Consider the following 25,055-nt stretch of genomic DNA (forward strand, 5'->3'; position numbering starts at 1 on the left):
TTCTCAATCATAGCTTTTATTAAAAAATAAAATGGAACTTTTTCATCTAAAAATGTTTGCAGTAGCAAATGTTTTGATTCCATTCTGTGTAATGTATTTCATTTATTAGGGCCTTTTAACACTTTTGCTTTCTGGCATTTTAATACAAATAATGTGATAAAAAGAATGTTTTATAGTTATTTGTACGGCAAATAGTGTGACTCGGGTATGTATAAGGGGTGCGTGTGGGTATAAGAGCTCGACCGGGAGATAAACTATATGGGGCTGCTCTCCAAATGTTTCCAGGGCTGCTTTTCAGTCCCAGTCCGGCCCTGTCTCTAGGCGTGGAAGTATAAGGTATTGATAACTATTTGGTGGTATGAGCAGTTAAATATGTGCATCATGTGAAGAAAATGGTAGGAGGGATGTCCCCAAGGATCATTGATCTCTAGAATGGTCAAGGGGCAACAGCTATGCAAGTAAAGCAGACTGAGCAGCGGCATTCAGATGGTCATATGGTTTAATAAGCACTTTGATCCAGTTCAAAAAGAATGTAGACGAGGTCAAGAGATCACGTGTAAAGCAGAAACATATGTGATGTAACTGCTACAGGACAAATATACTTAATTACACGAGATATCATTTCATTTAACTCATAGAACCCAGTACTTTGTACCACTGCAATACTTTGGTTAGACATAATTCCTCCGTTAAAGATTGGAGCTGCCCTGGAAAATGTATTGTTGACCAAATAAATGATATGTGGTTGTGTAGAAGTAGACAAGCCAGCTAAAGCATGGCATGAATGGAGACGAAGCCAGGACTGACCAAGCCCAGTTTGCCAGCCGAGCCAAACCAGGTCTCCATGTAGGTGTGGAGGGCGACCATGTAGGCTGTTCAGGATCTGTTCTACTTCCAGTTCTTCTGGGTTGAAACGTCTGGCTCAAGCTTAGACCATCAAGGAGGCCAATGGGTGCAGAATATGTCTGTGGGTCTCGTGGATATCTGTTGAACTGAGCTTTATTTTTCTCTGGCTTTATCAGTATATAAATGTGTCCTAGCATTTGTCATCAGCACATATTACGCTTGACCTGTCTCTAACCTGCCGTGATGAGAATAAACCATCATGTTTGTGTTGGGAAGTTGATGTTCCTCCTTGTTCCAGTCTGCCCATCCGCCCTCATTTCACAGTTTCCTACTGTTCACACCGACACCGGCCAAACCACAGTGCGTACGTTTCTGGACTCCGTCCAAGCCGGCCGACCTTAAAAATCAATCCTTAAACTCGCTAAATGCTGAAATAAAAAAAGAACCATGTTTATAAATATCAGTTCTGGGGTAAAGTGCTAAATATGGGGCTACCAACAAGAACGTTCTACTTGTTCCCCTGGTGAATGCATCACATTTAGAACTTTGACCCAGAATTGCTTTCTGAGAAACCTCCTTGTGTGGACAACAGTTAGTCTCAGACTGGGTGATAACATTCTCTGAATCAGGGTTTTTCTACTGGTTCTTCCAACAATAAGGATGACATAAAAATCTATGATGTGATTTATTTACTAAAGAATCAACTCTGTGACCCTCTTAGATTTCTGTGTGGCCTCTGATTCATTTCCAAGTGGTTTCACAAGACACCCAACTCAGGGAAACTATCTTAATCCAGGAGCTTCCTCAAACCGACCGTCTACTGAATGAAAGGTCAGACTGAGGATAATACTGCCCAACACTCCACATAGCCGAAAGATGGATGTTTTTATTTCAGAAGGTGTTGTTTATATGATAGATTTAGAAGAAGAGCATTGTATATAGTTTCAGGGCTCTAGAACCCTGTGATACAGTCATACCTAGCAAACATTCTAAGGTCCTAGACAAGAGGGACATCAGGGGAGGATAGGGAGCCTTTGGAGGTTGTCTCTTCTCTTCCTTATCGCCATCGTCAGGGTCCGAATGGCGATAACGGGACAGCTCTAGCACTTTAAGGCCAGTGGCTGTCTGATGATGTAAGGGCGTATGACAGCACAATATGTTTATGTTCATGTAGCGTGTAGCTTGGCACATCCAGCCACTGCCGGTGAGACCGATGGCCAGTCCAGGCTTGGTTATTGTGTAACGATATGACATGACTTGTAACAGAAAGATGCCTGTCAACCGAATGGCTGCTGCATAGTGACGAACATCAAACCTTCAATTTAAACATTTTTACTCCTTGTTCTTAAGGATTTAGTGAAATCTTGATGCAAGTCGCTGCTCCGAAAGTCACAGAACATGTCGAAATTGAGTCCTTGTGCGTCAGAGAGTGTCTTGTGTGAATAGTTGAATAAGTAAAGGAGAACTACCGGTAGTAAGTTCCTGTTCAACGTCTCTTAGCTAACTCTCAGAAAGCAGAATAAGCAGATCTCTCCGAGACTGAATTGAGCAACGGGCAGAATACGCAAATAAACAGCCGTCCCGATAACATAGTAACGTAGTCATTTTGGTTGGAAAAAGTCAATTTCTTTCAGTTGCGTGAGAGCATTTTCTAGGGAAAGGTATTTTGAACCGCCACATCTTTTAACTGCTTGGCAACCGGTGTCATTGTTTTGGGGGATTTTGATCCGTGGCAAAGTGTGGCATAACTAGCATAGCAAATACTGACCCCAATCCTGTCCTGATTGGAAATGTTTGGATATATGACGAGTTGAGCTTGTGAGGTCTCACCTATGTTTACTATAACTGTTTCAGAGTGTTTCTTGTCATGCGTGTTTTACCGTGTTGTTGTATGTGGTACATGGTCATGCCTCGGCATCCTTACTTCCTGAATTGTACGAGGACAGACGCAATGGAAACATTTCCTGGACCTCCCTCTCATTCTGAAAACAAAAAGCAGAGACAAAGCATGGGAAAAAAAACACAGATATTCCAGGTTCTGACCCAAAACTCCCACTACATCATCTGCAATTCCTTTAGTAACCCTTAACAGCCCTTCTTGCTTGCATTCTCCATAGTGTCCAAGGACACCGTCTAACTGCCCCTATCTCTTGCAGAAGCCCATGCTGGGTTTGTAGCAGAGAATGATCACAAGGTCGCTCAAGGTCAGTAAGAGGCAGGCTGGACAGTACAGTATCCAAGCCTTTAAAATATGCTTTATCCGCAGAATGCAGCTGGTAGCACTCGCTCCACGTGTGTTCGATGTGCCCTCCACCCAAAACGACCAGTAAATGAATACGAGTAGAAAGTGGTGACTTCAGCAAATTACCAGGGAATGGTCTTTTACGCGCATGATGAGACAGGGACTATGGGTGAGAAGGGTAAAATAAGATGGGGAGAGGGTAAGGTAACAGTAATAAAGGAAAATTGTTACTTTAGTGAATAGAGCTAAAAATAAAATTACTTCAACAATTTTGACTATTTTTAAAGGAAAAAGTTTAAGTATAATTTGTCATAGAGCTCATCATACTAGGATGCCCAAATTTTAACAGATTCTATAAAGAGACTGCAAATATTTACTAAATACCGTAAGCAGTAAATAAAAAGAGGAGGTTAGATCTATGATATGAAATATAATGGGACTGCGCAGAAGGAGGGAAACAGCCCCCCAATTACGCAGAAGAGCTCAGAAAACAATTAAAACTTCCATGAAATTATGCGACAGCCGGGGCTCTTACGAGACGCTTGACGCATTTAGTCACATCCTACGTATTGATAGGAGTCTCATGGGTCTCGTATACCGCCAGGAGGCATTTGGGGAAAAAAGCAGGGAAACTGACACAAGAGCAGCATCAAGCGGATAGAGGCATCGAAGCGAAACAAGAGTTTTTCCTATTCCACCAAACGGAAGATGAGGATGTTTTCCATTATTTTGTCCCGCAAAATGATGTCATCAGTGAAAAGAGATGTGACATCCGATTCATTTTCGTCCACATCATGTGGTATAGTTCGGCCCTCACGCCATACATTACTCCCTTCTCTCCCTTCCGCAATGTCCATAGGAAATTACCTAATTCTTGACCCAACTTTCACTCTGTGCTCCATTTTGTTTTGTTGGTGCCGCGCCACCACTCTATCTATTCTATATGAACATATTATTTAATATATGGTCTGGAATTCTATGGATTTTATGGATATATATATATATATATATATATATATATATTGGAAGCAGATAAAGAACCGATGGTGTACACAGGTATTTGGTTCTGTGTTCACGCCTCCATCACGTGCATGCACACGTTAACCTAAACCTTTACCTAACCCCTATGTAACTCCATCACCTGATTGTGTGTTTTTGGCACGGGCCGAGTTCGGCTTGATGGATGTTAAGACTTGGCTGCAATGTACATGTCCTGTTCCAACATGAAACCCGTTCCTAGAGGTGCACACAGTATATAAACACAAGCCTGTGTTATTTCAGGGATTTATCGCAATGCCAGGTATAACAGGAAACACCTAGAGTTTATACAAAAGTAGAAACAGCTGGAATTCGGAATGATTTGGAGTCCTCTCTGGAATTGGGGCACTGATATGGTATGTTGCTATAGACCTGATGGCATCTTTCTCTCCGTCATGGGGCGTTGAGTGCGAGAACAGAACCATTTGGCCTGTATAGTCCTGCTGTAATAAACCTTAATCAGTCGTTGGTCTCGCCTTCAGGAGCCATATGCCTATCCCCATGCATGTTTACATTCCCTTACTGTATTACCCTCTACCACTGTCCCACTTATCCACCACCCATACAGTAAATTACAATCTTACATCTAAGCCTCTGACCCTCTTGTTTAAGGTTGTGATCTTTTGCCCCAATATTTCTCTTTCTTTAAGTAAATGATACGCTGTGTACATGTGAGCTCATAATATGTTCTTGCAGTGCATGGTCAACCCCAGGATAAGCTCTGGTGCAGAGGTAGGTAAGGTTGAAACACCCTTGATCATCGGCTTGAATTACAAATTCAAAATGGCCGCCCTCGGATAGCATGGAAGCTGTGCGCTGGGGTATGACATTATATCACGGCGTTCTAAATGCGACTAGAGGATCTAAGGTAAGTCTATGTTCCTGGGTTCTATGCCTTCCAACAATGGTGCCGATTTGGACACGTGGCATATTAGAGGTATGTTCTTACAGAAGACGGTCTTGGCCCTTCATAACACATAGTGAAGCTATAAACCAGATGTTATACATTCACTGACATCCATACCAAATAAACCATTTTATTTCGTGGAACTTACAACTAGGAAGGAATCATTATGTTTCACGGCAGCTTTTTCGATAGTGGAAGAACAGATATGTTATTCATATTATTGTTGAGAAGCTGGTTACATCCATAAGGTGTGGATGTGTGGATTCCAGTGACGTTCATCAATGATCTCTAAAAGATGATGTCCATGGTTGGCTGGCTGAGAACCATGAGAGCATGTGTGTACATGTGTGTGCATGTCACGTGAACCACATCCCCTGGTTGTGGGTTTTTCAACACAAAGTGAAATTAGTTTGATGGATGTTTAGCTAAGATTTTGATGCAATGGAAATGTTCAGTCCCAACGTGTAACTCTTCTCTAGAAATTCAAACCTTATGAAAACAACCTTTTGTTATTTTAAAGGTTTTCCAAAAGAAAAATATCCAGATATTTTTTTTTAATATATTTTGAGTGATGTCAACGAGTGAAAACACCTTCATAGATCCAAACCTGTTGGCTGAGGACCCCTCATCAATTTAATATATATTGTACATGTTATGATAACACATGTTTCCAGTAAAAGCTTCTTCTCTGGACACCACTAAGGAGGCCCCTTTAGATGAATGTCCAAAATGCTCAAAGCCTCACATAAAGTAGAGTGAAATGTTCTCCCACTAATATCTAAAATAATGCCACATTCCATATAAATAACTTAGAAGTGAGACGCTAAAAGATAAAGTAGAAAGAAATAGACTACGTTCTTTCTATTTTTAGGAAATAAGTATGAGACAGCCCAGGGTCCTTTGGCAGCAGAATAAAGATTTTTACAGGTGACATGACAAGCAGACATCTTCTTCGTAGTGTGTTTACAGACAGATCTCCAAAAGTGTAAACATTGTAAAGATTGAATAATCATGTCGTCGTAGACAATAAACATTTTTGAAACAATGTAACAACCTAAAATGGTTATAAAGAGAGGCGAGAATACGCACATTTGCACAACTGTGGTAACCAGATCTCGTTTGCTCCGGTTCATGTGTTGGGTTATGACAACAAGACCTGACATCATGCGGCCCTTTCAAAGGTAGCAAGACAGAGGTCCATGCTAGAAAAGTCTATCCCAGGGATTGGGGGATGCAGAGCGTCCAGATCCATGTCCTTATGACAGTAGGTGTGGGTATAAACCAAAGAGCTTTCAGATGCCGATAAACCACAACATCCAAGTAAATGTTGGATGGAGATCAAAATGTGTCAAGGTTCACAGACAAAGCATGAAAGGTGTGTCGGGCATGCAAGGGAATGTATGTGTGGTTTATGAAGGAATTTGTCTCGGCCAGCTGGGAATGAACGTAAGACTGGGTGAAATCTGATATTAGGCAAATAAAGGTTCCTGGTTTAGTAGAGAATTTGTGTAGAGATGTAGAGGGAGTGTGTTAATGAATGAGCAAGGAAGATGAGTAGGAACCAGGAGGCAATCTATGTAGGTTGGATGGGGAGATGGGTCTCTGTAATTATTCTAGGGCTAAACAGAGAGTACGCATAGGACTCAATAATGCAATGGCCATGGACATAGGCTCAGAATGGGACTGGAGCAGGACTCACATGTTTAACAGACTTAAAAGGGAAAGCTTAAGGCTCAGACTGGAATGTAGGACCCACCATAGTAGCTGCAAAGGACTCATCAGGGTATCTGCTTAAGATCAGAAAAGTCCATAGACTCAGCTTTGAGTTCGCTTATATAGACATACGTTGCTTGTATAGAAAAAAACACATTTATGGGAGATGAAGTAAAATGTAATATTTATTTTGCATTCCTTTTTACATATTTAAAATGTATCACACCCTAGCAGGCACATTGACATAGATGAGATACGACACAGATTTCGGGAACACTGTCTGCTGACGCCGTTATCGCAGTAGCTCTCATGTCATGCTGTTTCCTGGGGGCTTCTCTCCGATTTGCATCGTGGGCCATCGGTCTAGTGGGTAACATATGTTTAGATGTCCTAAGGGCAGGTGGCATGGGTCAGATGAGTTGAATCCATTGACACTCCCTTCAGAAGAACCAGAGCTTCCAGCTGAAAGATGAACATAGGGAAAGAGATAGATAAAGGCAATAAAAGACGCAATGATTGATTGTAGTAGAATGGGAGAAGGATATAAAATATGATAAACGAGAGATAGTGATATGTTATTACCCACATTTAACTGCATAACACATCTGTTGCCACTGCATAGATTTTAGGCTTGTTTAAGAAAACCTCTGTATTAAATATACAAATCAGATCATGTATATGAACATGCGTTGAGCGCCTTATGTACACAACATTAGATATGTGGTTTTGCCCTCCGACTTACACAAGAAAGCACGGTTTTCCTTCTCCTGGGGCGGTTCTGTCCTGCAGCACCTCCAGTGTGGATCTGACCCAGGGTAATTATGATGGGGGCTGAGCGAGCCTCGTCCAGACGAAGTAGAGGAGCAGCCTCCAAGGGACATGGCACTGCTTGCGCTGCTCCGCGACCCTACGGACAGGGACCGTAGTGGTGGGGTTGACATTTGAAAAGATAAACCAGCTGCGGATGAAGTGTGGATGTTCTCATCTAGAAAGAGAGTATGAAGATTGCTCAGTACTAATATATATTCCTATCTACACAGACACTTTACTCATAGAACGCATCCCACCAGAAATTCCAAGTGCCAAGCATCTGCTCAGATACTGTGTCTCACTGACAAATAGAGCTCCAATATCAATGTAACTGCTCTGTAGACCTCCTCACAAACAAACAAAACTTCTTCCACAATCCATCATGTCTGGGATGTTACCTCCTTCCCCTGCCAGACCATGGACAGCTCTACTGCTGATGGCTGCATCACTCGGCTGGATGTCAGTGAAAGGTTTGCACCCGAGGCCAGAGAATGCCCTCTCCTGTTTACGCAGCTCTGGGGAGAAAGTGTACATATTGTTAGTGATACACTCTGTAGAACACTATAGAAAGTAGAAATCAAACAAGAAGAAACGTGTATAGAAATGTCTCATGTTGCTCCAGGTACTAGAAATATTGAAATTGTACCTTAAACTTTGATTGGAACTAGAAGTTAACATTTGCACCTCAACATGGATCAGACCTTGTTGCGCAATTGAGTGGGCAGGGAGCCCAAGCCTACGTTACTCAAAGTTCTTAGGCTTAGTTCTGGTTTTCCTTGATGCATTGGATCATGTATTCTGAGTCTTCTGAGTATTCAATATGTGCCCAAAGTCATTGTTGCATTTGATGTTAGCTTACCACGGTTCTTGATGGCCTGATCCCACAGGATCTTCTCTAAATCCTTGGTCCAGGCCTCCTTGACCTCTGCTGAAGGAGCCTGCAAGGTGTATGTATCTTCCAGCTTCCTCCTCCGAAACCAGATCTCAAAGCAAAGCCCACTACCTCCCAAAGTGTGAGTGAGGCCAATCTCTGAGGTCTGGACAAAAGAGGAAAACACTGGATAAATCTTTCAAGTGATAATAATGATAAAACGTCGAGGGTCCACCTAGAACAAGAAGTTCCTTCAACAACTGAGATGACAGAGTTATTTTATTTATCGGGTATATTTGGAAACTAAAATGTGTGAAGGTGAAAAAAAAAAAAAATGTAATTAATTTTATTTAAAAAAATGAAATTAAATACCTTGAATGACTGTTTGTAAACATAAATCTCACTTCCCGAGGGAATCCTTTTGGTTTTGCTGAAAAGAACAAGGTCTTCAAAGAGAAAGACTCTCCGCAAACATTTTCTCTTTTTGTACGAAATCACAAACTCTCCTTGATGCAGAAGCCGTCCTTGCTCTTTCAGGTTTACCTAAAAATGACAGAATAAAGAACAAAGCATATCAATACCGTCATTATTTCTGATCCCAAACATCAGTTCCCTTTGTCTTTGTTGGCTGTATTAACACATCCCGCTAGGCTGGTTTTAACCACTATTCATTTATTCTCTAAAAAAAAGGAATAAATTACCAAGAATCTGTTGTTAAAAAATGGTGATCACCCTAATTCCATAGAGAAAAATAAAATATTTAAGAACAAAAATTATTTAATTTTTTCTGTTAGCTCTTAAATTGATTTTAGATTGTTGGCGACTTTTCAAATAATGTATAGAATTCTTTTGAGAAATGTTATTTTGTTTTAGACCCCAAACTATATTTCTGAACCTCCCTTTATTACGCTATTCTCTTGGTGGAAATAGCTTTATATTGTTGTGTATATTACACACTTTATTAAAAAATTGATCCTCGGAATCATTTTGCATGAGCTGACCTCCATCCATTTATGTTATAGACCCTTTCAATTCACCATCGTGACACCAGGTCGACAAATTACAGAGGGTCTCGCTTTCCTGCCGGCTCTACTAGAAGCTCATGGGTGCTCCTCAGCAAGGTTTAGACCTTGGGACATCAAGAGACAAAGCATGGAAACTAAATCAATGCAACGCTGAGCAATGGCCCACAATGGGTCGAGCATTTATTATGGATGACCGGCCGTGGTTATAGAAAGCCAGCTCACCAGAGACCTTGGTGCAATGTGCGCCATTCACATGGACGTCCAAGAAGCGCGATAACTCTATATTGGTGCTTTAAATCAATCAACGGTAACGAGTTGCATTTCATTATCTGCCTGCTAATCACAGGCAGCTTTAGGGCATTGTTAAAAAACCACAAATAACCCTCAAAAAATGCCCTGTACTATTTGCTAATCAGCAGCACTGATTTTTTTATTTTTTTTAGGGGTTGTGACAATCATTTTTTAACCCCTTGCTGCACTCCAACCATTCTTTTAACCGTTTGGTACCAAGAAGGCTTATATAATGGGACCAAGAAACGGCTGAGGACTTGGCACTTGAGGGCCAGCGGCTGATAAAAGGTGGAAGGCACTGTCCGGCACTGGCCCACTGAGCATTTGCCTGATGTGTCTGTGGGCCAAGTGGCTCTTATCTGCTCTTATTTCCCATTTGCTGATTTTTCATGTTTTTGGGTGGCCAATAAGTTAAAGCAGATCGCTGTGTGGCAGACGAAGTAGGACACATGGCTTATGAGATGCGGAATCAGCCACAGAAGCTTTGGCATAGAAACAAAGACCTGAGAGATGCTTAATTCACGGGAAACCCACTGAGGCGTAGATAGAGCGGCCATCATGTTAGAAACCACTGACAGGTGGCGTGAAATCAGTGACACGTCGGTTACCCGTGTCTTATTTCTGTAACGTGTGTTTTTTGCCGGTAGACAGGCAGGATAATTTCCGATCTTCTTGTACGGACATCTTTCCCCCGGAACCTCCACTGACCTTTATAGTTCTCTCCTCCAGCATGGGATTTGTGCCTTTGGTAAATGATGCTCTTTCCCAGCAGTTACTCGCTAATCCTGCACTCTGTCTCTGTCCCCCTGTGATATCTCCGCCGTGCCCCCCGTCCTCTCCTCGGTGTCTGTAATTAATCTCATGCCTCTGCTTGTCTCGCTCCGTTGTGTTCTGAGCAGTTTCTCTGCTCTCCGATTCATCTCGCTCTCCCTAATGTCCCCTCGCGCTTGCCAGTAATACACTTTACCTCTAATAGCCATAAATGCTTTGACGCTCCAGATATTACATCTTTTTCGCTACATTTCACCAGGAATTTAAAACCTGCCTGTCATCTATCAGTTCGCATCTATCCCAGGGAAGTTTGTGTGCCAGAAATCACTTTTAACCCCCTTTGTGCCACATACACAGCACCAATAAATGTCCACGTATTGCGCCAGGTCTCCCTTATTCATAAAAAGCTGTCTCAGAGCTTTTTTTATGGAGCTCAACTGTTTAAAGGCATCCCAGATATATACGTTATCTTTCTAGACTCTCATTAGACCCATACTTTTTTTATTATTAGGCCATGTGAAATGCGTCACCCTTCTGTCCTACCGACACTGCTGTGAAATGCGTTGGGTGGTTCATAAGTGGTAAAAATAAGCACGTGAGGCTCTCTTACATCACAGTCCTGTATGGCATCCATGGCTAGGAGGTCATTTCCGTGTCGGAGCTGGAAGCGCACAATCTCACGTGCGGCTTTCAGCTCTTCTGCCCGTGCGCTCTGCCCTTGGCATTCCCACTCCATGTCCTGCAGGAGCAGGCTGTACTTGCTGATCCTCTGTATGGGCTTCAATAGGTAGGAGGACAGGTCCATTTTATCTCCCAGGTCCTGCTGCTTCCTCTGCAAACCAGAAACAAGTCATGTTTGTCCGATCATTCACTGGCGTAGCTTTAAGATGTGGGACATTGTAGTGCGATAACCCCATAAATACATTTTTAACAAGTTTAGAAAACTACTGTTTGAATTATACTGATAGAGAACCTCTGATTTCAATAAGTAACGCTATCCTTCCTCTACACGTCTGCTCTTGTACCTTGAAAAACGTTGCCCCGTGATCCAGCAGAAGTCTGTCCGACTGAGGCTTGTTCTTGCTGTAAAATGCATACAATGCAAACTGTTCCTTCTACAACAAGACAAAAAATGCCATTAAATGAGTAAATAGTTAATACCTTGTATTGGTCCAAAAACTTGTAAAATTACATAAGTTTTCAGCGACCACAAAGGTCTCATCTTCTTGAAGTCAACTCAGATGTTTCCATTTAAAAAAGAAACATCTAAGATTCCGAAAAGCTTATTAAATTTTACATCTCTTTGTATGTTGGGCCAAAAGGAAAAAAATAATGAAATATAATCAGCGCAGCACAATGCATTAAAAATAAACTCCTAATATTTGGAATCTTTATATATAAAAAGAACAGAGCTGGATTTGCCCACATTTCTCCACTTTAATTAACTTTGGAAAAACCCTTATAAAATGTGGTTATACTAATGCCATGAAGAACCAAAGAACGTTACTAGAAGAAACCACAAAGATGGTCTACTGTTTGCCTTCAAAAAGCGTAAAATCTCATCCTAGTAAAGAATATTAAACTAATTCAGCAAGTGATGGCGATACACAGCCTTCTCACACCCAACTCGAAGGAAACTCACAGCAGGACGCGAGAGTCGACTTCAAAGTTATTTTGTATCCGTGATGTTTTATCACAGATGAAGTTTCCCTATCCTCCCGTGCCCTGTCTAGTGTTTTTATAAAGTGTAACTAAACCTCACAGTTTTGCTGATGTTGGCGCACTAACATTAAGGGGATGAGTTAAGGAGACCATGATGTTTTGTGACCCGAAACAAAGACACAATATGTTATGTTTGCATCATACCGGAACATGTCCCGTTTTCGGATGCCATACTTAATACCCACGTGCTTGAGGAAGCATCGGCCCACGTGGCTTGGGTCTCTCCTGCAACTTGTTAGTTCCTGCATAAATACATGACTGTGGAACTCATAGAGCTTCTCCAAGTTCCCGAAGATGGCAGCGTGTTGACCCCGCAAGGAAGGCAGGAGATCTGGACGGTCCATTTCACATACGTAGTGGGAAAGGACATAACCCAGGGAACACACATAATCTCTCTCTGTGGTAAGAAGCTCCTCCATTATCCTATGCAGCTTACTAGGAGAGAAAATAGACAAAAAGTCGAGTTGTGAAAGACAATTCAGAAGAACATAATGATTGACAAAATAACAGTCTAGGGGAAAATGTATTTAGGAGTGAAAGTTGGAACAGGACTTACGCAAAGTTGACATTCGTGGGCCATTCATTGTCTCGTGCGGAATCCGCTGTGGCCCCTTTCATCCAGGGAGTACGTGGAGTCAGTGGCTCCATGGGTAACAAGGGAGACATGAGAGAGGAACTTTCTGAGGAATACTGGGAGCTGGTCGAGAAGCTGGCATGTCTGGAGAGCGTACAGTGCTTTCCAGGTTGTGACCCTCCTTTGGCTGTTTCCCCACGGGGAAGGGTGGATGAATCATCACTATGAGACCTTCCAAGCACCGGCCATTGGACTTGGTCTGTGTTTGCTGCTGGATGTGTTTGTTTAGGGGTGGCCATGGGCAGTTTGGGGCTAGGAGTATGGAGGATCTCCAGAGCTTCATTATTAGAGTTCTGAGCCATGTGTTCTGTGTGTTCCAGATCTGTCACATTGTTGTTGTTTGATTCTCTGCTGGTAGAACACCCCTTAGAGTTGGCAGGGTCCCGCATTGCTCTTCCGTTCCTAGAGCTCCGAGATGCCTTCAGGAAAAGGCCCATGGAACCAGCATGAAGTCCAAAGCTGCAGCAGTTTATGACTGTTGTCTCTGCTGATCTCATGCTTCCCCTTGGTCTGTATTCATTATCATCACCCTTCTTATCTCCAGGGAACCCTTCATTGGCAAAACTGACATTACCATCTTCATTTTGGTTACTGGCTTTCAAGCCAACAACAGGATCCTTGTGCCAGCCGGCTGTACACGCAGTGTGCTCTTCTCTGCATTTCTCAAGTGTCTCTTCTAAAAGTTGCTTTGTCTCCTGGCACTTCAGCCAGGTTTCATTCCATACAGCCAAACCCCTGCAACTGCTCAACGTGTAGGATTCCTCCTTCATCTCTTGAAATTTGTCTGCAGACAACTCTTGCGTTAGCCTCTGGAGGAAATTCTCCAGACACTGCCGGGTCTCGGGCTGACACAACCTTGTCTCAGCCTTCTTTATCTGCCCCAGGTAACGGCTACAACTCAGTGTGAGCTGTGTGAGCTGGTGAAAAAGAAGCCTGTCAAGTTAGTGAGAATGTTGGTGTCAGACTACCTGCTTCTCATGTACCTGTTTTAACCCAATTCTAAAACATCATCCTTTTGTTTTCTATGTACTTATAATACATTTCTGCATCTATAAATGTAGATAACCCCATCTGCAGGTTTCATGCTATACATTATAGAGTTCACAACTAATACATTATTTATTATCATTAAATTTGTTGTATACTTCATATAATATGTTTGTCTATTGCATTGTTTGTATAATTAGTAGTGGTTGACCTTACAGTTCCTTAGCACTATCATTTCCAAGCCTGTTTTTCAATCAAGGTAACAGAAGGCTGTGATGCCCCAAAATTATCTATTTTAATTAAAATTATATTCATTTATAAATTCATCTGCACCCTACACATTTATCACTCTACACATAGCCTGTCTACACATTGAGCCCCTACCATTTTCCCCTTGACCATTGCCCTCCATGTTTCTCATAACAAACACCTCCTATTCTTCTCATACTATGTCCTAGCTGTCCCCTTCAATGCATTGTCGCTTTAATCCAATGCATTTCCAAATACACTTCTAGTTCATTTCCAAAAAGTACTTTCTTCTCCAAGGGGCTCGGTGTCTGCATCCTACAACATCGTATTCAGGTTTGAATGCTGTACCTTATTGCAAAACCTGTAGAGATTCACCAGTTTCTCCAGCTCTTCCTTCTGCCTCTCCACACTCATGTAGAAAGCCGTGAGTTTGGTCTGGAAGCCGCTTCGCACTGCTTTGAATGACTCTATCTCTGGGAAGAGGGAACCGTTGAATTTGTTGGCATCATCCAAGAGTACCAGGCCATGGTTATAATGCACCTAGAGTCAAAGACTAGAGTCAAAAGGGGCAAGAAGAATGGTCCCTGATAAAATGGGGGGTAGCTCTATCGAAAAACAGAAAATGGCCATGATAACACTGAGAAAGGTGAGAAAGTGGGAGACAATGGAAATGCCCATAATGATAAGTAAAGGAAGTTGAATGAGCAGAAACAAAAGTAAAAATCTAATGATGTATGGTGGAGACACGGAGGAGGTGAGGTAGAAGGACCACTCGTGTATACAGAAAGGCTTAGTGAAAAATAATAGGGGACACGCCAGTGGTTACAATACGCATTGCTACAGAGCTCAAGGAAGAGGGAGAATATGTGGATTGTAAAAATAATCATTACTCACTGTTGCCTGGAGGTAGAAATCCTTGAACTTCTTGTGAGTTCTCTCAATGGTTTCCAGAGTCCATTCCATGTCATCCATCTGATGCAGCTTGCTCTCACCTTCTCCGTCCATCCAGGAGATGAGCTGTAACGGCAAAGGGAAAACAATTTGTAAAATATTGAATCACCGGAAACATTTTTTAACTTTTCAGGAGAACCTATTTTGTTATAAACAGTATAAATATATATATATATATATATATATATATATATATTGTTAGAATACTTTGTACATTTCATGCACAGGACAATTCTTGAGACTAATGTCAAGGACTGAAGCAATAGTGGAAAAAATAAGTTTTATTTGAGCTTTTTTTATTTCTACACATTGCAATGTATTTATTGATTACTAATCTCAGTTTTGTGCTTCTAAAACACAATGTATCTTCTTTGGTCCTCACCTGATTAAACTGACCCTCCAAAGCTCGGACCTTCAGGAACGACTCCAAGAGCTCCAACCTGCGGTTAGACTTGGACACTAAAGCATGAACTTTCTCCTCCAGGCTATTGTACATGTGCACGGCCGACTCCACCGCACTCCTAGAAGATAAGTACCATAAGCATGGTTGAGGCGACATATACTGCATCAAGCTGTACATTTATCAATGTAGAAAACAACGTGATAACATGATAAAAACACTGAGTATGGTTAGACCAAGTAATATACTTCTGCTGATTGTGATTTGCAACCAGGTGTGATACAAGTAAGAGCTTGTGCTTGATGTCATCCATGTGCATTTACACATCAGGTGGTAACTTCTTCTGTTATCCCGACCCTCTTTACAAACTTGGTCTTTACAGACCCATAACAGTTCTCGAACACCCAAGGGGAGATGGGGGATGGAATCCCCTCCGGTTCTCATATTGTTTTATGGGGTCTTCTTCTTCATGGTGTCACTTCTGCCTTCTGAAAAGTCTCTGTAGTCTAGGCTCTCTAACTCATCAAACCTTTATGAACCTTCAAAGCATTGATGTATATCCGGGCCCTGGGCAACCAAATACGTCTGACAGATGGTGGAGATTACATAGAACGAAAAATGATTATAACAGGAGGTCATAACCATCAACATTCTATTGGGTGTTGTGGTGATTCCACCACTTTTGCTCCTTCTAGCCAACTGAGGAATATGATGGTGCTTTATAAACAAACAAATAAATAAATAATAATCTACCAATCTATTGCTTAACACAGTTTTGTTAAGAGCATCGACCCTCTGCTGTGAGAGCTAGCAGCAGGAGAAGCCTGTGTGCTGAAGGTTGCTTGTTGACAAGAGCTGAGTGCTCTTGGAACATGTAATGAACAGTATTTAACAGCAATGACTTCCCAATGTGAGCCCGCGCAGCTTGTTATCATGCAGCACTTGGCTGACCCGGGGAAGAGCTGTATTACAGTGACTCCTACTGTCACCAACTGGAAGGTCTAGCGTTCAGCCAGACTCAAACTTTCCATATGCTCCGTCTTCTCGAATAGCAAGTGTGATATTCTATATGACATATACTGTTACATCTACAAGAATACAGCAGATACATGATCATTATGTCATTCAGATTTTTTTCAGCTGCTGTTAATGGTACTGGAATGGCCGACTACAAAATATAACAAAAATAAACAACCGTCTTCCTACTCCAAACACCTTTCCGCTTACATTGGCAGTAACCACTCCTTAATCATTCTTGTTCTTTGCACATTGATGATCTTTCCAAGCATACAGTATAATAAATAATATACATGATGTGATCATCGGTTAAGAGACAGCGAATAGACGGCTACAATGAGTTTTAAGGAAAATTAAATCGAAACAGGCTGGGTTGCAAATATAAAGTGATTAGAAGTATAACTATACTATGCAGGGTGCTCTAATAGAGACTGATTAGAGCCAGCAGTGTAGATGGTTGCACTGATTAAAGTTCCCAACGTCCTAATCATTTGTTCTCTTACTTTCGAGCTATGGTAGCAAAGGGTAATTTCCAGTATAGAGGACAGGATAACTCCATGCAAACTCAATGACCGGTGAACCGACCTGACATCCTGTGAACAGTAGAAGCGAGTGGCCTCCTTGCGGAGTTTGGCCAGAGTGGTCCCTCCTTCCCTCTGCAGAGAGACTAACCGAGAATCACTTAGCACCAGCTTCATCAGCTCCCTGTACTGGTCCATCTTGTCCTCTGCTTCCTGTAGGGCATTGATATTGGCATAAATGTGATCCGAGAATGACTACCCTTCCGACATAAAATATAGTCTACCCTAAAAACATCAGCCGTTTTATGCCCATCACCAATGCCATACACTCAATGCAAATCCCATACCTTAGAGTCTTGGGGAGCGTTGCCATCACCAAGCTCCTGAATAGAGTGCTGGAGCAACTCAGATGCCTTCCTCAGGTCCGCCAAGAATGTGTCCAGTTTCTAAAATAGGAAAGAATAGCTTTTATGTAAACCTAAAGAAGGGCTAAGAGGGGGCCTGGAATAAAATCTCAAACCCATTGGTAAAAATGAATCTAGTCTTTTGTTATCACCTGGTAAAATTGGACCCACTCGCTGTGGCAGTATGGGAAGGTGCCTCCTAGGTCCCAAGTCAGTTGTCCAATCTCCACGTACCGGCCCAGTGCTTTCAATGAAGTCAAGACCTCCAACTGTATGTATGTGGGTGGGTGGGGGGAGAACAAATTAACATTATGGGGAGTAAATTACTCGTCGAAGGTGCTGCTACCAGGTGGGGGTCAGCGGGTATAGATGTACCCCCCATCCCTATCTTCAATACTGATACATTGTTTTCAGTGTAGGGAGTTGTAACATTATGGAAGAGGAGAGCTGCCCTTCATTAACATTGGGCATCTGGGGAAGGAGTCCTTAACATGGAGGGCAACCCTGGGAATCAAATACATAAAATGGCACAGAATCCGGGACCCAACAAGAGAGTCAATAGACCGGAACAATTTTATGCAGCTATCTTTTGTTTGTAACAAGACTTCCAATAATACATTGGTTAATCAATTTTATAATAGTATGATTAGTCCATAGTGCAATGCGTCTCTAATTAGACAGGGTCAGGCCAACACCCAGAATCCTCTGTGAATTCACTTTGCACCGTCTCATTGTTTTATGATTTATGTCCTTAGTTGTTTTAGACATGACTTGATGCTAGAATGTTATAAAATACTATTTAGGAAGCAGTGGGTGTGAGAAGAACAAAAAAAGAATGAGTTTCTAAGTCTGGATAGTCAGCTATTCTAGGACAGATTCAGTACACAGAGCTCATTTGTAACAGCGGATAATTAATAATCCCGCTGCTGGCAGTGAAAGGTTTTGTTATACAGAAGAAGCCTGGATTTATAACCTAGATTTATATCACTGGGCTCACAGATTTATATTATCATACCAAAGCTCTACAGTTCAGATTCAGTACCATTTTTCTTCCTGGCAAAACCAATATCACAAAGGAGACCTCTGAGGTCCCAAAAGCTTATGCGATTGCACATTTTATCCTGTGTATGAACATATCCAGCCACTGGCTACAGCACCGGATCTTCCAGGTGGCCAGTCTGGGCCTGATGTCGGCCCAATAAAAGTTATACACCTCTACTAAAGACCCCATCTTCTCCAATACAGCTATATGTGTTTCATTGCCTTCTCATTCCAAAGAAAATGAAGGTGCTAATGGTCCAAGAGCTTCTACAGAAAGTGCTCACCTGTAGCCCTGGTATCCTGTCCAGTTGGGCAGCTCCATCTTTTTCCACCAGGATCAAAATGCTTTGGATGGATCCAGGATATGACGCCTACAGGCAGAGAATATGGACTAATAAATGTAAACTGTGAGTTAGACTCTTCATCCGGAGAAGTCTACCCGAGCCCAGGAATTTTTTTAGATTATAGAATCTTTTGTGTCCAAACTGGAATTGTCAACACAAACATGAAGACAGACAACTTTAAACATTGTTATGAGAGCATAGAAAATTCACTTTTAATGCCACTAGAGTGGTAAATAAAACTCATCATTGGTTTTTAAATAGAGGAATTGTAGCATATCTCAAGAAAAGCTTCAGTGCTGGGTAGCTACAGCAAGTAAGTAAAAAGGAAGATGTAATTCAACAGCAGCTGGAGGGCAGGACACTGGCCAACTGATGTCTAGCTATTACCACTTAATAAACGTTAATGGATTTTCACTTCCTAATGACGGGATTAATTTTTTGGATGATATTATTTGGGCTAGGTCACCCAAAGCTTCCATATATCATTAACCACTTTAGAACGGCTACTCATCGAGTGAAAAACAAGCATATTAGCCAATGTGAGGATAAGCCACGGACAGGCGTGGGCTCCGAATGTCCCGATGGCTCAGACCACTCTACTGAACGTCTGAATCACGCTTCTCTTGATGAAAGCATGTCTAGATCGGTATTATGTTAGGCCAAAAGACTTTACTCTAGATTTAAATCACATCGTGGCCTCACCTGCACAGACTGTAGTGCAGCGTTCAGGCATGGAGACGAAGGCTGCTTCCTGGCATCCACCAAAACCAACACTCCAAGGTCCTTCACCTCCTTTCTAGGAAAAGAGAACAGGAATAAGGATTAAAATCTAACTAATCAATGGATGTTCCACCACTGGGCTTGTGACAAAGCTGTTTAAAAAGTTTAAGTCTCAACTAATTGATAAATTACCAAGCATATGGTTGATGGTTTTGGACACTTGGAATGAAGAGTGGCTAGTACCGATTTCTGAAACCAAGTGTGTAGCCTGTGAAGTGGTATCTATCTAGCTTTGAACAGTTCCAGACTGGAGTACCACAAGTGGGTCATCCAAAGACAACAGTGGCTTTTGGAATGAAGACAATGTATCCAACAGCAGCACTTTGATTTTACAGCCGAGGTCACTGAACTACAACCGAGCCTCTGAAGAGTGCAATAAAAATAAGACAAAGGTCACCCATTTGCTGCGAAGGTCAACGAGCTGTGTTACTAATATTGCAGAAGTCATGGGTGGGATGGCATTTCAGTTTAGCAGCAGCTAAAGGAGCATTGGGCAGTCTTGATGAAGGTTCTTAAATTGTTTTAACAATGAATTTCCAAAACGTACATTAATTATAGAGCAAGCCTTCAAAATAAACCAGATACAAACCATGGCTAGACAAATCCTTAAAGATTAAAGTCTCTGTTTTAATGGTATCATTATCTACTTTTACAATAGTCAACGCTACACTGAAATTTCGATAATCACCCAAAATTTGTCAGAAATATTTCAAATGTTTACCATTTTCAAGCTGCTCAGAAAATGAGAAATGTCAAATTCCAGGCTTTCCAATAAAGTGCGTTATTTATAAACTTCATGCGGAATTGTTTCGCTAAATTCTTCTGGATGAAAAAAAGTCTGTAACGCCAGATTATTACAAATTGAGATAACGGACTTTGGTATCTGGTTATGGCAGAAGACACAAATACTAATGTGCCTCCAAGTTCTAGTTTTTTTTTCTTCTTTTTTTATATGATTTGTGGACAGGCACGTGTTAAATGTGGAGCGTTGGCAAAATGAATGGATTTACAACTGGGTATGTTCCCAAATCTTGGCTCTTTTGATGCCTACAGTATGTCACCAGAGATCTGGTTTCTGATAAGTAGGATGGAGTTCTTACCTGGCTACAGAACAAAGGTAGAGTAACAACCGTGCCACCTCTCTCACTGAGCACCATGCTGCCTCCCATACACTACTGTCTGTAGTCACCTGGATTAGAGCCCTGCCCTGCTTGTCTCTGCTTCCTGTGGGCCACAAAAAACAATGATTACAGAGTAAAGATATCTAGGTATAGAAACAGGTAGCTGACTGCTATTGTTTGTAAAATAATCCCCAGACAAGACGCAAGCAGTGACACACACACCTGGGAGACAAGCAATTCCGGAGTACAATAACTTGGCACTGAGATCTTGGCACTGAACTGGAGGGTCGGAGATGGTTTCCCACGGTATGGATCCTCTAGCTGGAGAACCTACAATGGATACCCACAAGCCAGTCTTGGATGGAACTTTCTGGACAGAAGAAGTGATGTCAAGGCTACAAGTGGCATTTGGCACTGATCCTGAGAAGGGAGACAAAGGCATTTGGTTATCTGTCTGCTGTTGGAGTGACCCACAAGAAGGTATAAGGGGTGTCACTCAAAGTGGACAAGGAGGTTTTATCGCAATCCTACAATGACATAAAATCATTTTAATTCCAGTCTTTGCAAACATGATGCCAGATGTCACTGCGTGAACCCCAAGTGAACACTGCTAAGGTGCAGACCTTGCCCTTAAGGACCTAAAATAATCAACTTACAGTCATCTATAGCCATGGCTCTTCAGGAACACATGGGCAACTTGGACCATGTTAAATTCCCCAAGGACTGGAACATACCAATCATCTCTAAAGACATCCTTGCTCCAGACTCTTACACAAGGTTTAGAACAAGTTACGAGATATGAAGTAAGTTACCAGTAAAGAAGAAGAAATAGACTATGGGCAGAGACATAGAATAATTGCCATACTTAGCACAGTAGTGTAAATAAAGCTCTGACTTCTAGATTTATCTTCCAAAAAAAAAAAGATGCTATTATGTGGGTTTCCATTCATCGGTTATGTATTACTGAATAAACTTTATAGTTTAATTCCAATATAATAAGCATTTTATGAGCTGGGAATTGGATTTTTAGGAAAAATAAATATATATACTCTAAAGAATAGAGTAGATGATAGTGTTGCACGCAATCCAAACCACTCCATCCAGAGTTAGAACACGGCGCTACATCATTAGCGGACTTGTACTAATGTACCAATTAGACACGCTAAGTGTAGCATGAAATGACGCTCATGCCAGTCATCCACGTGAACCTTGAGGAAATCATTACATGCATCATGGTCTCAGTAAATGGATATTCTAGGTTTTCGCATTACTTCCGCAGGTGTTGGTGCTTTCAGGGAAGGTTTCACCAAAATCAGTGAAGTCACGGCGTATTCGCAAATACGACCGCGGGAATAAAGTATGAATTTTTTGTTTGGTTCTAACGCTGCCTTTAGGTTGTGTACTTCACAGGGGGTGCTAAACCTTAATTCTGAATTTCTGTTTACCAAAAAGATACTAATTTCCTTCTGAGTAGCCAGAATAGCTATTTCTATCACTGAGTAGAAGAAAGTGGTTTACTGAAAAAACTTAGTTTAGTTTGTGCCATTTTGGGCTGTAGAATCCTGTGATCCCCTCATACCCAGCAAACATTCTGAGCTCCTACAAAAGAGGGGCATCGGGGGAGGAAAAGGGACTGACATGGCTACTGAGAGGGTACTGTCCCTACTAAACATGGACAGGTGGGATCAGTGACGTATTTCTTATATGACCCAGGGAAGCATCCCCAGCTGACCTCTCTATGGCTGCTGTCGTCACTACTGAGTGCCGGGATATCCCACCACTCCTCCATAGTGTAAATGGGCCGGCTGGATAGATCAGAAAAGGGACTGCCACCCTCGGGACCTACTGCCCTCGACATAGTAGGGAATACAGAATACGTCACCGAGTGGGTGGTACATAACGAGAATTTAGGAAGGAAGGAATTAGGACAAAAGGCTTTCCTTACCAAATGGTACCAAATGTCACCAACTGGACCCTGATAACGTGGCATTATAGAAAGAAAAAAAAAAGAGTTGTTTCTTCACTGTATCTTTACACTACTGTGTATTATATTATATAATGCTTTAGGATACTATGCAGAGAACAGTGACATAGTAATCCTTAGGTCTCCGATTCAATTCCGGACCAATGGATTTCTTTGTCCCGAGCACAATACTGAAAACAGCAACTTCTGGAGGATTTACATAAATTAGCCGGAGTCTAAGGAAGGAGAGGTAGACTGTTGCATGGTTCCTCGGCAAAGTTTCTCATCCTAAAGTATTTAACGACTGCGTTATCTGCATTATTTAACGAGCTCATGGCATTTAGTAGGAAACCGATGCTGTTAAAGCTACCGGATAAACAAACATACTTTAGAAGCATATTTCAAAGTACGAGAGGTGGTGGGGATATAAGAATATATCACTTTTCATTAGAGAGTAATATGGTAAAGCTTCATAGAGCGAGCGATAGATTTAAGGCTATCCTGAACATAGGACCAACGAACAAGTCCCGCTTGAGGTTTTATAGAAGGCAGAGGATCGGATAGATTAGATGGAAGGAAAGATTCTTTCCTGCTTTGATATTTGGTTTCAATGATATTGATGTTATCATTCTAAATAGGAACAGTAACCAGATTTTTGGTGATGGGGTTAAACCTAAATTTAGGTAGAAGCCAACTACATTTGACCCAACACAGCCCTAACTAACGCTCTTGGCACCTCGGACAGTCGGAGGTCCCGTCCTGTAGACGTCACATCCACTCCTGGAAGGGGAAAGAGCCACAGGCTAAGTTGCCCCCTTAACTTGCAGTGCCAGGGGCACTGCCTCTCTCGCCTAATGGAACTTGTGGCCCAGGGGCCCTCACTCATTTTGACTCTGATATTGGCTAATTGATCAGCATCTGTATCTAGTAACATACCATTGAGGATAACTTTATCCTGACACTCAATCCAAAGGATGAAGCTGCAGCAGGAAGAGTATTAGCCTGGTTACAGGGGTTAGTGCAAGGTTAGTAGTGCATTTCTGGTGCAAAGTTTAAATAGTGATCTTATCGCCATAGCAACCAACAGCATGCTCCTGCTGGCTAGTATGGTGATTGAGCCACTTTTAAAAGTTTGCACCAGAATCATTCTTTAAAAATGACCCCTAAATGATCCCTAAATAAAACAAGATACAGATAGGAAGAATTCATAATATCGGTATAAAAAACAGAACAGCATCCATTATCACCACAAAGGATTTACACCTACTTTTAAGCAGACGTTATATTACTAGACATGGGCTAAGGTTCTAGAAGTTAAGTTAGCTTAAACAACGTAAATATAATCTTATTTTAAAAGGATATATGAAAACACTACACTTCTTATGCCTGATAGGCAATCATCATATTGATCATCATGTTAATATCTGTAACGTAGTTTACCATTCCGTATAATAAAATAAGTAATAATACCCCATATACAACAATCTGTACATTGCTACCCGGTTACCCAGTAGATACACTCAGTAGCGTGTTTATTCCATGAGTTCCGACTGATCCAAACACTAAGCTATCAATATTACTTCTAGGGATAAGCGGCCGTCCCCTTTAATTCAGCTTCATAGTTAAGCACAAATGCATCATTTATGTATCACTTATACCTTTCCCCAAGAACTTAGTCCTGCTGAGTCTCGGTGAGCACACAGCTGACACTCTCCTCCACGTGCCACCATGTTGAGAGTTACCCACGTCCATGGTGAGACCATCGCCTGATGATGCAGAACTGCGCTGGCCCCTTAGGAAGGAAAATCTGTGCCCGAGAGAAGGGGACGCGTCGGAACCTGGCGAAGGGTTAGATTTGGGAGTTCTAGAGGAATATTGACCAGACTGGTCTCCAACTCTTGACTCTGCTTTTCCTGGGAAGAGCCAGGAGGAGGCAATCTGGGATGGAGCCTTGCGTCGGGAGCAAAGAGGGCTCTCCAGGGCAGCGAACGTGGTCGATGAATCAGATCTGCCCGCAGGATCCTCCAGTATGTCATCCATGGGTACAGAGCAAAAGCTGACTGGGTTTTTAAGAGCAGCCATGTATGAACGTCGAAAACGACACTTTGTCTCCGGGTTGTCCACTTTGTTGTTGAGTCTCCTACTTAAACAAGGGGTGCACGCCCCCTCCTCGCTAGTCAGACCTTTCCTGCAAACCCACTTATTATTAGCAACATTGGAAACAGGATCTTTGCTGACTTTAGGGGCCCTAAGAGGATCCCCCATTTCAGGTTGGCAGGAGGAAGCAGACGGTGGATGGTCTGCCGCAGCAGTAATGTCTACGAGATCCACATAGTCCCCTTCCAGCTCCAGGTGTGCCGTGTCCTCTGGACTTGGTATCATCAGACTGCGGATTCTGGTTTCCAGT

The 25,055-nt window shown here is 42.0% G+C and overlaps 1 protein-coding gene across 1 annotated transcript; it reads right to left on the reverse strand.

Annotated features, from left to right (window-relative positions):
- Nucleotides 1–1,251: 1,251 nt before the first annotated feature.
- LOC149277013 (puratrophin-1-like) lies at nucleotides 1,252–25,030 on the reverse strand. Its single transcript, XM_089503144.1, has 21 exons — nucleotides 24,307–25,030; nucleotides 20,908–21,105; nucleotides 20,665–20,788; nucleotides 19,487–19,580; nucleotides 18,725–18,811; nucleotides 17,552–17,668; nucleotides 17,343–17,441; nucleotides 17,060–17,208; nucleotides 15,440–15,578; nucleotides 15,001–15,123; nucleotides 14,455–14,646; nucleotides 12,793–13,787; nucleotides 12,422–12,671; nucleotides 11,540–11,629; nucleotides 11,125–11,346; nucleotides 8,800–8,970; nucleotides 8,416–8,593; nucleotides 7,955–8,071; nucleotides 7,557–7,731; nucleotides 1,824–2,161; nucleotides 1,252–1,274 (listed from the first exon to the last, which is right to left on the reverse strand). The coding sequence occupies exons 1-21, from the start codon at nucleotides 25,028–25,030 to the stop codon at nucleotides 1,252–1,254; spliced, it is 4,605 nt and encodes a 1,534-aa protein (XP_089359270.1).
- Between the last annotated feature and the right edge of the window lie 25 nt (nucleotides 25,031–25,055).

The sequence above is a fragment of the Sceloporus occidentalis genome, unplaced genomic scaffold (genome assembly GCF_023333645.1).
Source record: "Sceloporus occidentalis isolate IW3139 unplaced genomic scaffold, rSceOcc1.0.p SCAF_221, whole genome shotgun sequence".
Taxonomy (NCBI): Eukaryota; Metazoa; Chordata; class Lepidosauria; order Squamata; family Phrynosomatidae; genus Sceloporus; species Sceloporus occidentalis.

What these genes read in the sequence shown, in the direction of transcription:
- LOC149277013 (XM_089503144.1), bottom strand. Translation starts at nt 25,030, where the DNA reads ATGATACCAAGTCCAGAGGACACGGCACACCTGGAGCTGGAAGGGGAC. An exon ending in GACTAAGTTCTTGGGGAAAG is followed by an intron (nt 21,106 to 24,306) that starts GTATAAGTGATA and finishes CTCCCTTCTCAG; the next exon opens with GATCAGTGCCAAATGCCACT. An exon ending in TCAGGCCATCAAGAACCGTG is followed by an intron (nt 8,072 to 8,415) that starts GTAAGCTAACAT and finishes CTTTCTCCCCAG; the next exon opens with AGCTGCGTAAACAGGAGAGG.